The 15,292-nt window shown below is 37.7% G+C and overlaps 1 protein-coding gene across 5 annotated transcripts in view; it reads left to right on the forward strand.

Moving 5' to 3' along the window:
* COL14A1 (collagen type XIV alpha 1 chain) overlaps positions 1-15,292 on the forward strand; it is a 124,868-nt gene that overhangs the window by 63,115 nt on the left and 46,461 nt on the right. For all 5 annotated transcript variants that reach the window (XM_032181212.1, XM_032181214.1, XM_032181213.1 and 2 more), the window contains exons 20-28: positions 1,169-1,298; positions 2,369-2,491; positions 3,865-4,014; positions 4,967-5,083; positions 6,986-7,132; positions 9,599-9,673; positions 10,994-11,133; positions 12,048-12,171; positions 13,318-13,461. In XM_032181212.1, coding sequence (XP_032037103.1) covers positions 1,169-1,298; positions 2,369-2,491; positions 3,865-4,014; positions 4,967-5,083; positions 6,986-7,132; positions 9,599-9,673; positions 10,994-11,133; positions 12,048-12,171; positions 13,318-13,461 — 1,150 coding nt within the window. The remainder of the gene's footprint in view (positions 1-1,168; positions 1,299-2,368; positions 2,492-3,864; positions 4,015-4,966; positions 5,084-6,985; positions 7,133-9,598; positions 9,674-10,993; positions 11,134-12,047; positions 12,172-13,317; positions 13,462-15,292) is intronic.

Here is a 15,292-nt window from a genome sequence, read left to right on the forward strand (position 1 = left end):
TTCAGAAACGTGTGTTTTGAGTATGTGTATAGAGGAGTTTAGCACAGGAATCTGTCATGCGCTAATCATCCTGTCCTAATATAATTTCCATTTTTGAAAAACAAATGAAATACTTCTTTGACAAGTCTCAACACCTGGGTGTACTAGATTAATGTCTTTCTGTGCATCACTTGACAAACTTAGAAGTAGTTTGAATGTGTCCTGGAGCATTAGATCTGGTGAGAGCTTTCTTCTTTTCTAGAAAATTTTGTTGTGCCATCATCACATGCATCCTCTTTTAACCACCAAAACTCCTTGAGGCTCACTGACTGCTTTTCCCCCTTGAGTTAAAATGGCTCATTAGAGGTCTTTCAATTCCTTGCCAAATGTATGAGGTTCCTGGCTCAGGTGATAGGTTCACACGGTGGACATGGGACAGGGAGGGTCCAAAATAAGAGTTTGAACTTTGGGACTGCTGCTTCCAATAATACTAATTCAGAAAACAGGTTTGGTGCAGGAAATAGAGGCTGGTATTTTCCCTTTTACTCTGTCCTCTTCCTGTGGCAGGTAGCTCCCGTTCAGGTTTCTGAGGCTCACTGAGATTAAAATTTTACTGACAAATTAAAAGATTTCCAGGCTTTTCTTGGGCACTTCTACTATTCTAGTTGTTGTGGCTCCCGTCAATATACAGTCATTCATTGTAGGTTTTCAGGATTAGCTGCTTTGAGGAAACCTTGCACTGTGTTAAAATGCTTAATTTGCTCTAGAACAGGGAAGGAAGATTTTCTGTCCCCAGAGGAAGAAAGTAACAATCAGCCTTTGTTAATGGCTTTAGCTTTGGGCAATCACTTTCATGTCAAGAAGAAATAAATAAGAGGCTTTATTTTGTCCGTACGATTGTTTAAGTACTAATCATGAATATGACACCAGTGGTCTATGGAGCTTTTAATGCAAAGCTGTGGTGGGTGTTTCATAGGCACATTCTTTTTTATTCTGCTCAGGTATAATCAGTAGATCTGCTAAAAGAGGTGACAATTTCATTGTTTTATTTTACCATACAGTGCCAGAAATATTTGAAAATGCAAGCTCCACAGCTGTAGCAGTGAAAAATAGTGTCACATGTATGATATTAAAAGGTTTTGGCCCTAAACATTAACCTTGGTTTGTTTCTGGTATTCTGACAATGCAGGTAATGGTGCCTGGGAGACAAAACACTCTTCTACTTCAGCCTCTGCTGTCTGATACAGAATATAAAGTCACAATTACCCCCATCTATGCAGATGGAGAAGGAGTCAGTGTCTCAGCTCCTGGCAAAACATGTAAGTACAAACTTTCTGCTGATCTTTGGCCAGGATGCATATGAAGAAAGGCTTATTCTTTTGGCCTTTCATTTTTGACTGCAACGATATATTTTAATATAAATGTGGGCTTACTTTGCGTGATATATGTGACACAAGAGCTTTATATTAACCTCAGTTCATCGGTTTATAAGCAATGGATTGCTTCTAATTGACAGATTGTATTTTATGTTCAAATACAGTGAATACGCAGAAACTTATTGAGTAATAAAACTGGTAAGTCTTTTATAGATAACCCACCAAGGATAACCCAGCTAATACAGAAAATAATGTAAATTGTGCCTGCTGGGATAGTATCAAGCCAGCCATTGTACTGTTAGATGTTCTTTTGTGTGACCAAAAGGTCATTAGAAATACTGCTGAGCTTTTTATAAAAGTAGTTGCATTATCTCCAGAGTTCTGAACAAGAACCAAAAGATTACTCAGCTCTAACTTAAGTTGCCTCTCTAAGTATATTGGTAGAAAAACATCTCATTGCTTACTGCTAGTCATGGTAGTATAATTTCATTGAATTATTCTCCTAATTTACATAGTTTATGCCTAAATTGAAATGATGTTTCTGCAGACACGTAAATCACTTGTAAATCATTCAATTTGAAAGTGTAAGTGTTCATTTATACTTCAAAAACTTCAAGCACTTGGATTTAAAGAAACTATATAAATGAAAATTAATTATCTCTGATATTAAAAAAAGCAAACAACAAAACAAACAAAAACTAACCAAACAAAAAACTAGGGACAAAGTTGGAAACTAATCTGGAAATTCATTGTTTGTTGAATTTGTTTCAAAGATTGAAATTAGCCCTTAGAGTAAATTGATATAATTTTCTTAAATACATCATCATTAATCCACTGGCATAATTCCAAGGATAAATTTGATTCAAAGGTTGATTCAAATGTTGATTTGATTCTTCCTGGTAATTTTGCCAATAAATTAGAGAGTATCTCATGATTTTCATGTACACATCTGAGTTCTGTGCATGTGCTTGTATGTGTTACACTTGTAAAGGCTCACTGTGGTTTCTTTTTAGTACCCTTGTCTGCTCCCAGAAATTTACGTGTCTCAGATGAATGGTACAACAGATTACGTATTAGTTGGGATGCCCCACCATCACCAACAATGGGTTACAGAATTGTCTACAAACCTATAAACAGTGAGTTTTTAAACTGATTTTATGTTGTTTGTCTTTGACTGTACAATGTTTTATGTTATAACATCATCTTTTGCTGAGTTATGTACTTAAATCTAACAGTTGCAGTTACAACTTTGAAAGTGCTATTAACTTAGATGTCTCAGTTTTTGAATATGAGAGTTTTGCAGAGTTAGAGAATGATACAGGTTGGAAGGGATCTCTGGGGATCATCTTTTCCAGCTCCCAGATCAAAACAGGGCTAGCTTGGAACAGGTTTCACTGGACCTTGGACAATCAAGTTTGTAACATCTCCAAAAATGGAGATTTCAAAACCTCCCTAGGCATCTGTTCCATTTTTGACTGCCCTTACTGTAAAATTTTTTCCTAATATCTAATCAAAATTTCCCACATTACAAATTTTGCTTATTTCTTCTTGTCATCTTCCTGTTTGCCTCAGAGTCTGGCTCTGTTTTCTCTTCTCCCTCTCATTACGTAGTTGTAGGCAGCAGTAAAATTCTCCCTAAGATTTCCCTTCCTAAGGCTGATCAAACCCAACTCTCTCAGTCCGTCCTTGTATGTCATTTTACCCTGACTCCTATTTATTTCAGAGGCCACCTTTCCTTTTCCTGTACCTCTCTTCTGTGGTCCTCCTTTCCTTCGAGTTCCTTCTCCTTACAACACAAATAAAGCTTTTGTTTCTTGACTTTTACTTCTGCCCTACTCCTGCCTTACAGACAATTGCCTTTTTATTCATGGACCATTTTGTCTATGCTGCATCTACTCACCAGCACCTTGCAGCTAGACAAAATACCACCCAAAGACAATGCTATTGTTTCTTAAGTCTATCCAGAACAGCTAGGAGAGGTGAGAAGGGAACTGTTTGTACTTCTGTTTTGGTACAATCTTATGCTTTTCTATTTTCATTATCATTTTTGCACAGTGTTAAAAGATGTTTTTGTATAAGAACCCCTTAGGGACTGTTCTGCTGGCTGGCATCTGCTGTCCCCTGTTGGTCCTGGCACACCATCAAACTGAGGAGATCTTTGGCATCCTATTTAGGGCAGTAGTAAGTCACTGAAGCAGAACAAAAGAGTTTTAACAGATGCCAGTGTCTAGCCCTGCCCTAATGAATCCCACTGCTGAATTTCCCAAGTGGTTTGGGTCTTCTGTCCATACAAGGACTGTACACTGTTCTGAGCAGAGTGTCTGTCTTTGTGCATGTTAAAAAGAAAAAAGAGAAAAGAAAAAAGAAAAAAAAAAGAAAAAAGAAAAAAGAAAAAGCAGTAACTTTAGGATTGAATGTAATGTTGGATAAGTCTTAAGATTTATTTTTATTCCTGCTAATTTGGTGGATGGGCAAATTCTTTTCTAATTTTTTATTTCATTTTTTGCAGTCCCTGGTCCTGCGTTGGAGACCTTTGTAGGGGATGATATAAATACCATTCTTATTCTAAATCTCTTCAGTGGAACAGAGTACAGTGTGAAAGTATTTGCTTCATACTCAACAGGCTTCAGTGATGCCCTAACAGGCGTAGCCAAAACCTGTAAGAATGATTTCATGCTGTTCAGATCTCTACAGGCTGCTTTTCACTGTAACTGTAGCTTTGTGCAGCTCCCTGAATAAAATTTCACATGGAATTGTTTTTCAGTTATGTGCAAATTGTTTTCCTGAAATGGAAGTCTCTTTTTAATCAAAGTTTGTCATGCTTTACAATCTACTGGATATTAGCAAAACAGGGATCATAAACCAGATGACACTATTTACCAGCCAAACATTTCATAAAATCATAGAATGGCTCGTGTTGGAAGGGACCTTGAAGATCATCCAGTTCCAACCCTCCTGTCATGGGCAGGGACACCTCCCACCAGCCCAGGTTGCCCAAAGCCCCATCCAGCCTGGCCTTGAGCACCTCCAGGGATGGGGCATCCACAGCTTCTCTGGGCAGCCTGTGCCAGGGCCTCACCACCCTCTGAGCAAAGAAGAACATTTGCTTAACAATAGATACAAACCTCTGTAATGGAAAATCTGTTCACTCTTTTTTTTTATTCTCTAACTCCATATATAAAAATATAATTAATATTTATATTAATTATACCAATATTTATATTGGTATATATATTGGTATATATTTCTGCTAATATTTATAGTGGTTTATAGTGCAGAAGTAGTGCTTTTATAATATTTTTATACTGATTTGTAGTGACTGACTTTTTAGCAACATTTGTTATTTAGTCTTAACTACACTGACTGAAGTTCCAAAATTCAGATCTGAAAATTCACATTTTCCCCCCCTTTTTTTTTTCCTCCTTTTTTTTTCCTCCCTTTTTTGGTTTTATTGATGACTTTTTTGTAAGCAGTTATTTTTTTTAAAGTTATTTTAAAGTTATTTTAATTAAAGTTATTTGTTAAAAATGACTTTTCTAATTCTGTTGTCACTTTTTCTTGTGTGTCATATTAGACGAATAAATCTATTTTTTTTAATACTTAATTTTCAGTGTACCTGGGTGTGACAGATCTGGATGCATATCAAGTCCGCATGACTAGTCTCTGTGCTCAGTGGCAACTTCACAGACATGCTACTGCATACAGAGTAGTTTTAGAATCACTTGTGGGTAAGTTACTAAATCGTTTCATGTACATTTTCAGCCCAACCCAGAGAACTGAATTGCATGAGTTAAGAAATTGTACTTGGTTGGACCTGTAGACTAGCTCTGGGAAGACTGGAAATGATGGACAGAAGGAAGAGTTATCTACACATTGAAAGTTTCAGGACATCTCTGTCCTTTTATATCAAATAGATGTCAACTTGACCTTTTTATTGGTTTGAGTTTTATCTGTCAGTAGAAGATAGGTGCTTATGTGAGCTCTTCACTGGTGTAAGGGACAGAAGATGGATAAAAATTGAAGTGAATGCATTTAAGATTGTAAATAAGCCCATCAGGGATCACTCTGTAGGATTAGGGGAGGGCAGAAGGAAAGGGAAAGCTCTGATTAAATCCAGACCATGATCACAGACAGAAGAGGGTCCAGTTGTCTGTTATCCTGCAGCTGATTGTTAATTGCAGATTGCAGTAATGTTACTCATCTGGATAAGCACGAGATGTTTTTTATGTGGCAACACGTGGTGTCTTGGTGCTTTTAGCAAAGGCTATATGGAAAGTGAAATACACTTTCTTCTGTTTCACTGTGATTCTAAGGTGTAGCCAGAAGAAGTTATGGAGACGTCACTGTTTGTGCAGAGTAATTTTCTTAGCCCCAGTAGACATGAATGATCTTTTGAACGGTGACAAATCAGAAGCTTGGATAACTTGAGAGAAGTGTAGTTAATAACATTTAATGGCATCTATCAAAGTTATCAGGAAAAGTACTACTAATTTGATTACAAAAGAATAATGACATTGCTGTGCTATGGCAAAGAGGTGGTGATATGGTTTATTTGAAGGCCTGAAATACAGGCAAGCTGTTCTGAAAGCAGAGGTCTTTGCTGACTCAAGAGAGCACAGATTTTCTTCTCAGCTGGGAGCTAGACAGTATTCTGTTTTCTTGGTACCTCATTCCTCATCTATATAACTGCCAGAACTGTTTCAACTGAGCCAGAATTGTTTTAACTGAGCCAAGAGAGCCTAAATATGAGCAAAATGAGCTGAAGTGTGAACAATTGCCTCTTAATAACATCTATCATGAAGAATTTTGATTGTCAGATAGGGTATGTGTCTCATCCAGGCAGTGATCATTTATTTTTATACTAATCTAATGCATCCTGATAAGCATCAGATGTTTTTTTTTTTTCACTTGGCAGTGAATGACTGGCATTTTGTGTTTATATTCTGTAGAAAGTGAGAGTGGTTGCTTGTATATTTCACTGTAATACTTCTTGCTGCTACAAGATTATGAATTGTGCTGAAGGTTTTCTTATTATTATTAAAATATGCCTGAAGCTATTTCCAGCATCTAGGCATTTTCCATTGTCAAAATGTTTTCCAGTTCAGAATGTAACGGAATTGATCTGAAAACCCTATAAAACCCTATTCCTTAACCAACATATTTAATGGTTACTAGTGGAAACTTGAGTACAATATGTAGTTCAGTCTCTTTTGCAATTACTAAGCAGATTACAGACTCTGAGAACCAGAGGCATAGACAAAAGATGCTGTGGAATTGCATAATGGAACAATTCCTCATTAGAGTCTGATAATTTAGGACCAGATCCAAAGGCCATTGATGACAGCGTTAGTGTTTTTATTAGCTTCAGTGCAAGGGGTGAAATTCATCTCTTTTCCTGCAGATATCTGACACATCCTTCAGCTCCTACTTAATATGAAGGATGGAATGTCACAGGGACCTCTGCACAGAGATGAATTTCAAGAAATAAGGCAACATGTGGTTTATAGATTTATGTCAACCACTTGTCCTTCATCTGCTGTCATGTTCCCTTCTAATTTCAGACTTACATTGCACTATTCAATAAAACAGCAAAGGAAACTATGTTTTAATGATTTCTTTTTTGATTCCAGATGGGAAAAAGCAAGAAGTAAATCTTGGTGGAGGGACGCCTAGACATTGTTTCTTTGAGCTAATGCCTGGAACTGAATACAGAATCAGTGTCCACACACAGCTTCAGGAGATAGAGGGCCCTGCTGTAAGCATCATGGAGACAACATGTGAGTAAAGCAGATCAGAGTTCAGCTAGCAACAATGATGATTGATTGCTTCTGCTTTTTTTTTCGCTTCTTGCCTACAAATGTGCTGTTCCTACACAGTTTCGTTTAGCTGAGATTTTAATTTTTTGGCTACAATGTGACTCCTCTGCAGAAGTGCACAAAAGGCTGCTTTCTCCAGAGGATTCTTACTCTGCTGCTTTGTATTATTTGTGAAGTCACATTCAGCAACTGCACTGCACTTCTTAATGAGAATGAAACAGGGACAGTGGATTAGATCCTTTCATAAAATGGCCTGCTGGGGGATACTCAGAAAGTCTGTGACTTTATAAAAAGAAAAAGAAAAATACAGAAAAACAAAGCAAACAGAAACAGAAGTAGAGATTGTTTTATATGCTGCAGTTCTTGTCATTTAGAAAAAAAAATCATGTGTGTTGTCTGAGTAACACACAGTTAAATGGGACTTTGAAACCCAGTCTACTCATATATATCAAAAGAAGAAAAAGCAATCTTTTTAGTATTATTCTCAGTACCATGAGACAGGCAAAAAAACAACCAAACAAAACCAACCAACCAACCAACCAAACACAACCCTTTCAGCTGTTTATGAAGGCAGGACCCTGCTCTCATGAGTTCAGAATATTGTAAAAGAAAATATGGGATGAACTGAATGAAATAAACATACTCAAATGTTATCATCGTCAAGCCTGCTTTCAGTCTAGGTGATCCACTTCTCATACTTCATTACTGTGCACCACAGTGCTGTTACCCTTCTCTCAGGGTAGAAAACATTTATCACTTTACTCTCCAACTTCACCTCTCCATACTTACAGAGTTGGAGAGTAAAGTGATAAATGTTTTCTTATAGGACTTATATAAGGACTTATTGTCGTGGTTTAACCCGGCTGGCAGCTAAACACCACGCAGCCGTTCGCTCACCCTCCCCCTCCCTCTCTGGGACGGGGGAGAGAAATGGAAAGTGAAGCCCGTGAGTTGAGATAAAGACAGTTTAATAAGACAGGAAAATAACAATAACAATAACGATAATACAATGGTGATAATAGTACTACTAATAATAATATGTACAAACAAGTGATGCACAATGCAATTGCTCACCACCCACTGACCGATGCCCAGCCTAACCGAGCAGTCCGGCCCCCTCCCACCGGCTAGCCACCCCTATATATTGTTTAGCATGACGTCAGATGGTATGGAATACCCCTTTGGCTAGTTTGGGTCACCTGTCCTGGGTCTGTCCCCTCCCAGCTCTTACTGCACCCCCAGCCTGCCTGTTGGCAGGACAGAGCAAAGGCTGAGATGTCCTTGGCTTGGTATAAGCACTGCTCTGCAACAATTAGAACATCGGGGTGTTATCAGCACTCTTCTCATCCTGAGCCAAAACACAGCATTCCACCAGCTACTAGGAAGAAAATTCTGTTCTAACTGAAACCAGGACACTTATATACAAATATAGCAAACACCAAGTAGTTGTACTAGAAGCAATGAAGTTATGTCACCTGTTGCTTCTTATGACAATTGCATTGACAAAACTTGAAAAAAATGCTGTTGAACCAAAGTGGAAACTTTTCCTTAGCTATAGACATGGAAGTCAACATGTGTGCATGTTATCTCTGAGAATTCAGCCAAGGCTGAATTAAAAAAGACTGAACAGAACTTTTGCATGCAGCAAAGCTGTCAGTCAGTGGTCATGTAGTCAATGAGGTTTCTGGGGAGTTGTCATTCCAAAGCTTATTTTTAGGAGAAGGAAGAGACAGATTAACCACTCTTCAGAAACTCTCTATGGCAGTCTTCGTAAAAGTTGCATCAAACAAGGAAGCTACAGTCTTGTGGAGTTGTGCTAGGAGCTGCATTTCTAGCTGGAAGCGTAACTAGACATGTATAAGCAAAACATAACATGACTTTCACAGAATTCAGGAAAATTTTAATCAGGACAGGCTGTGGTTTGCTCTGGATTGCAGGCACTGGCTTGCACTTGCCCTATCTCTCCAAGTTTTGGATTGCAGGACTAATCTCTTCTTCCTCCCAGTGTGGGTAGAGACTTACTTTCTGTAATGAAGGATTGGTTGTGGTCAGAAAGGAAAAGGATTCTGACCTTTTATAAGATGAATTAAGAATACCGTGTCAAGAATGGTGCCGCCACATGGTCTGCTACACTGGGAAACATAGAAATGGACAATTCCTGTAGTAGTTCAGCAACACATCGTATCATTCAGAATGAAATGCACCCACTAGTTGCTTTATAATAGTACCATCCTTTTTCAGGTGCTCATTAGATGAAGACATTGCATGCATGCACTCATCTGCATTTTTCTCCAGTTGCATAACTAGTTCGTTAGAGATCATGAATTTAAAATGTGGGGATGAGTAGAAAATACTGTCTTCAATATAGATAAAACATATTGGGATTTTCTTTGAAGCATTTTTATATTTCTTCCTTTTATTCTCAAGTACCATTTCCAACTCAGCCACCAACTTCTCCTTCAACAACATCTCCACCACCTACAATCCCTCCTGCAAAAGAGGGTAAGTGCTGCCTGTGGGGGTTTATAATAATTTTAAGGTGTTGATGCAATATTAGCTGCTTCTGACACTATTTTTAGAGCTTTGGGGATCAGTTTTCAAAATGCATTTGCTGCGACTGCACTGTTAAGGCAGCTGGCTTAAACTTAATGAGCCAGAAGTCTGCAATGGTTATTGTATTGTTGAAATTTGCAGAAAAGAGGGTTAATGTCTGTGGGATTTTCTTTTTACACAACTCCTAAACCATACATGTTTTGCAACTGAAGCAGATATCCTAGGGGTAATTAAACTTCTAAAACAGCTTGATTTTAAAAAATACGTCTACTTTAGTTAATGACAAAATTGTTGGCTGTGTTCAGGCTCTCCTCTTTAAATGTAGACTTCCTTTTATTTATCAACTGAACGTGTAGTGTTTTGTACAGTCTCATAAATATTTCTGTGAGGGAAGCATTATTGTTGGAGACTGAGGGCCAAATCCATCAGCCTGAAGTGGCTTGCAGCACTTGAGAATTTAATCCCTGAGTACAGGAAAAAAAAAAGACCTTGTGTGTGTGTGTTTTAGAACTGCATAGGATCATTTTTCTTTTTTTTTTTTAATCCAAGTAGTAATCAGCAGAAAACTAGAAATGCAGGTATGTATCTTCCTGTCCCAGTCTCTGGATGTAGATGAATGTTTTTCTTCAAGATGAAATATGTTTTAAAACCAACCCTGCTTTGAGACTGTTTGATTCTGACCCTGAGCAATAGACTTGGATTCTGTAGTGTGTTGGAGTTTCCCAGTTTCCAGGAAAGAGAGAGCAACTTGTGTGGGCATGTGTACAGCTCTGCAGACTATTTTGCACAAGAACATGCTGGAATAAAACTATATGGGGGATACCTGCATGGCTCCTTAATATTGCAGTTATAAAAGGGTGAGCACTAGGCCCTACAGAGGAGTTTCCACAGGGAGCCTCTATAGTGGAGTACAGATTCTCTCCTATTGCTTACTGTGTCATGGAAAGAATCTGGGACTGTATAAGTGCATGTGTGAGTTTATTTAACAACCTAAACAAAAATGGTCACCCAGATTTTAAACAACTGTTAGGGCCTGAAAGTGTATTCTGTGATAGGATCTGTCAGTGCACATCATTCACCCCTTGTGGAGCTCAGCTGGTTCTACACCTGCACTGAAATCAGTGCCAGCAGGTCTGTGTGCTAAAGCATCATTAACTAACATTTAAAAAGGGCTTTTCATCACCGTAATATTTTCTTAAGTAATTTATGAGATTTCCTGAGGAGTTGAGGTATTGCTCTAATTCTAGAACACTTGCTTTTCCTTCCCAGTGTGCAAAGCAGCCAAAGCTGACCTCGCGTTCCTGGTGGATGGGTCATGGAGTATTGGAGATGACAATTTCAATAAAATAATTAGCTTTCTGTATAGCACTGTTGGAGCCTTGGATAAGATTGGCCCTGATGGAACACAGGTAATCGATGTAGAGGGACAGGGAGAGTATGTACATTAGGGCAGTTTACATTAGCACCAGAAAAAAGTTATTGACATAATTTCACAATTCTTTTGAAAATATAAACTGCCTTATGATGGTATTCATTTAGTATCTTATTTATACATTCCATATGGTAAAATTCATGACATGAATTTTGCTAGCATGAAGATTAAGTATCACTTTAGTCACCTCTGAATTGGTCATGTTTATGCCTAAATAAGCTAAAAATGGCATGGATAACAAAAACTAAAGGTTAATTTAGTTCATTTATCACTCACAGTGCTTCAGAAGCTTATGTGCATCATGCATGCTTAGTTTAAGCATGTGAGTATCTCCTTTCAACTTGTGAACACCACTTACAGACTACGAAGTTTAATACATTTTGTGCATTTTAGAGATTCAGTATATAATATTGAAGGGCACTGTCTGGACTCAAATAGCACTTTGTTTGGAAGAGGCAATATTTCAGAATATGTTCTTGCATATTTCTATTATTTGCTTCAGTGTTGCTCCCTAACTGTAAGTTGCTATTCATTCATGGAGACTGAATAAAGTCCCTGCAGTTGTGTGTGTGAGTAACTGTACATGTGTACTGTAACTAGGATTTTGCTTTTGGGCTGGATTGGGAGTATTTTTGCCAAAGTGGGTATTACTTTTCTCATCCTGCTTGCTGCAAAATGAAACCGGAAAGTATTAGGTGACTGCCAAAGCTGCAGAGAGTAAAACTAAATTTTATTTAGTGAAAGCTTTTTAAAAAGAAAAAAGTTCTGCCTTCAATTTAAGGATAAAGCAAAGTTATGAGATAAATCCTTGTTTTAAACGCTCTGATCTCTTACTTTTTGCTGATGCACTGGGTGGTGCTCTAATAATGAACACATCTTCTGTATGCACAGGTGGCAATAATTCAATTCAGTGATGATCCCAGGACAGAATTTAAATTGAATGCATACAAAACGAAAGAGACTCTTCTTGAGGCGATTCAGAAAATAGCCTACAAAGGAGGAAATACAAAAACAGGTGAGAAAGGTCATGGTTATGATGCAGATTTTCTTCCTGCTGCTCTCTGTACAGCATTTTGATTCCATCTGTGAAGTAGTTCAAGATATCAGTGCAAAAACGGTGAGAATGTCGTATCTCCAGCCTGGAGATGAAAAGTGGTGCTTTGGCATTAGAAAGTCTTTGGAATTTGTGGTTTACATCCCTCCCCACCTACTGCTGGGCACTCACCCCTCTGACCAACAGTGAGTTCAAGAATGAGGGAGGGAGGACGGGAGAGCGAGTTAGGCAGAAGTGAGTGACTTTGGGGATTGTGGAAGTTGAAATGGGGAGTAATCTGAAATCAACTTGGCAAGAGCAAAAGTGAGAGGAGGGAGAAGGTGGGAGGGAGCTTGCAGAGCGTGTAGGAAAATAGTGGACAGAGTGGAGGGTCTGTTGGTTAAATGCCAGGACAGTTAAACCTCAGTGGTATGTTTAAGACTGGGCTGGGTGAAGAGGTCTGTTAACTGAAGGTAGTTACATTTTAATTAATCTCTTAGGATAGCTCTCTGATGCGAGGAAATTAAAGATGAGAACTGAAAGAGTTAAAGTCTGAGTTGGAAACCATATGTTTTATTATTCTGAGGCTGCACAGAAATTTCTAGCAGCTGTTGCATTGCATCAAATCTCAGTAGTATCAAAATGACATGTTTTCGATTTTCTCAAGAAAATGCTACGATGGCACTTTCAGTTGCTACCTGGACGTGCCCTACAATGCAGAAAGAGACTATTTTGTTGTCTCTAACCTGCAGAGTACCCTTTTCCAACCGTGTCATGTTCTTGAACTTCATCTTCTGGATTAAAGAAACTGATGGCTGAAGCCATTATATTTTCAAAGGTTAAGGTCAAAATTAAGCTTCTGAATCTCTGACACACACTGAATGCACTAACTTATAGATTGCTGAGGACACAACAGCTCCTCATGAAAACCATTTATAGCTAGGTCCTCAGCTTTCTTCAGTCCCATGATAAATACTTCAGGTCTTAAATCATACTTCTGGGTAGATATTTTTGAGACAGAGTATGTGGAGATTTCTCCTTTTATTGATATCTGACATCGTATGAAAAGCCAACAGAAATCAAATAGATGTCACAGTGAAAGTACATTGTCATTTTTTTCTTTTTCAGGCAAAGCCATTAAACATGCGAGAGAAATCTTGTTCACTGGAGAGGCAGGCATGAGAAGGGGCATTCCAAAGGTTTTGGTTGTCATTACTGATGGGCGATCACAGGACGATGTGAACAAAGTCTCCAGAGAAATGCAACTAGATGGTAAAATGTGTAGATTTAAGAACTATTCTCATTTTCATTTTTTTCCCATTACACATAACTACATAAGTTTAGACAAAATAAAAGGCTAATTTTTGCTTCCAAATAATTTCCAAGTTTAAATAAAACAGCAAATGTTGAGATTCTCAGAATATCATAAGGATATGCTTAGATTCTGGATATATTTTTGTGATTAATATTACTGTTTTTCATTTTGGAAACAGTTCTAAAATCATATAGCAGTTAATGGAATTGTTCCCATAATGAAGTATTTAGAGGGCATGATGCTAAGAAACTGTGCTGTTGTCTATGAAATGTAGTCTTATGGTTCCAGCAAATTGAACTGTTTTGTTTTCTATACAAAAGGTCCTTTGAAGTTCTTCTGCATGTTCTTTTGCTGGTTCTAATCTGATCTCATCTTACAATAATTGCCTGTAGGATTTTTTTATTTTTTATTTTTATATGAATTTGATTGGTTATGTAAAGTTGGTTAAGTAGAAATGACTGATACTAAGGTTTGTATCAAAACCCTAAGGACACAGTGCACCACACAGAATGAAACTTAAGGACAGGGAAAAAAAAAGCCACAATCATTCTTTTTGGAGGAGATCTAAGAAGAAATTAGATTTGTGCTTTTTAAGTTGCCTTTAGATGTGGGCAGCTATGAAGGTACCAGGGCATATTACTGATTACTGAAATCCGATGTAGTTGTTGAGCTTCATTGCCTGCTTGTATCATTGTTAGAGGTTGAGTTCAGTGCCTTTGCAAATAACATGTTGCAAAATAGTAGAGCATAGAAAACTTGTTTTAAACAGCAATCAAGAAAACAACCTCTGCATTTGTCATTAAACTGGAATCTGTCCCTAAACAAATAAACATGAAAACATGTTTAACTGTCAGGTAAGTTTTGCGGTTGTCTTAGGATCTGTTAGACTTGGAATGACCTTGAGAGGAAAAGGCGTATCATGGAGATTCAGTTGCTGACTGGGACATGTCATCCTAGTTACCCTAGACAAATAACTTTCTGCCTCCCATTTCCTTTTGTGCATGTTGCCCGCTCAGGCTGCAGCTAGGTTGGAGCAGGTACTGACTTGTGTCTGTGATAGAGACTAGCATGAAGAGATGCTGATGTTGGATGAGACATGAAGTTGTTGTTATAGTATATTAAATCAAAGTTTTGTTATGCTAAAAGCTCTGCAGAAGGTAATAAAGGCCCCTGGGCCTCATTCGAACTTAAAGAAAATACTCTTTGACTCTAGTAAATTTGGGTCTGGGCCATACATGTCCATTAACAATATTCAGGCTAAGGCAGACAGGGTTTTTCTTTATGTTTTATGGGAAGGAAAATGTAGAAAAAACTTTTGGTTAGTTTGCTGATCATCAAACATACAGGATATGATTCCCATTTCCTTTCATTTCATTCATTTAAGTCTTTTAAGTCAGGCTCAAATTTGAAAATATGTTCATGTCGAATACATAGAACAGATTTGACCAGTGCAGTTAAATTGTTGATGAAATGAGAACGCATTTCAGTGTTCACTCATGAGACAGCAGTAGCTTCAATATTCTGATTAATATATGGCACAGAACAGAATTTGTGAAAAACCTACAGGAAATTAATGTCTGTGCTTTGTATTTATGATATACTCAATGCATGGAGATTTTTACTTGTAATACAGCACAACATTAAATTAGAAAAGCATTTAAACATATGCTGAAACTTTAAACAACTGAGTAATCTTATATGTCTTCAAGAAAAACCACTTGAATATTAATTTTAATTAACCGATTAAGCACAAGTAGCCAAAAGAAATACCTCACAGATAATATGTTA

The sequence above is a fragment of the Aythya fuligula genome, chromosome 2 (assembly GCF_009819795.1).
Source record: "Aythya fuligula isolate bAytFul2 chromosome 2, bAytFul2.pri, whole genome shotgun sequence".
Taxonomy (NCBI): domain Eukaryota; kingdom Metazoa; phylum Chordata; class Aves; order Anseriformes; family Anatidae; genus Aythya; species Aythya fuligula.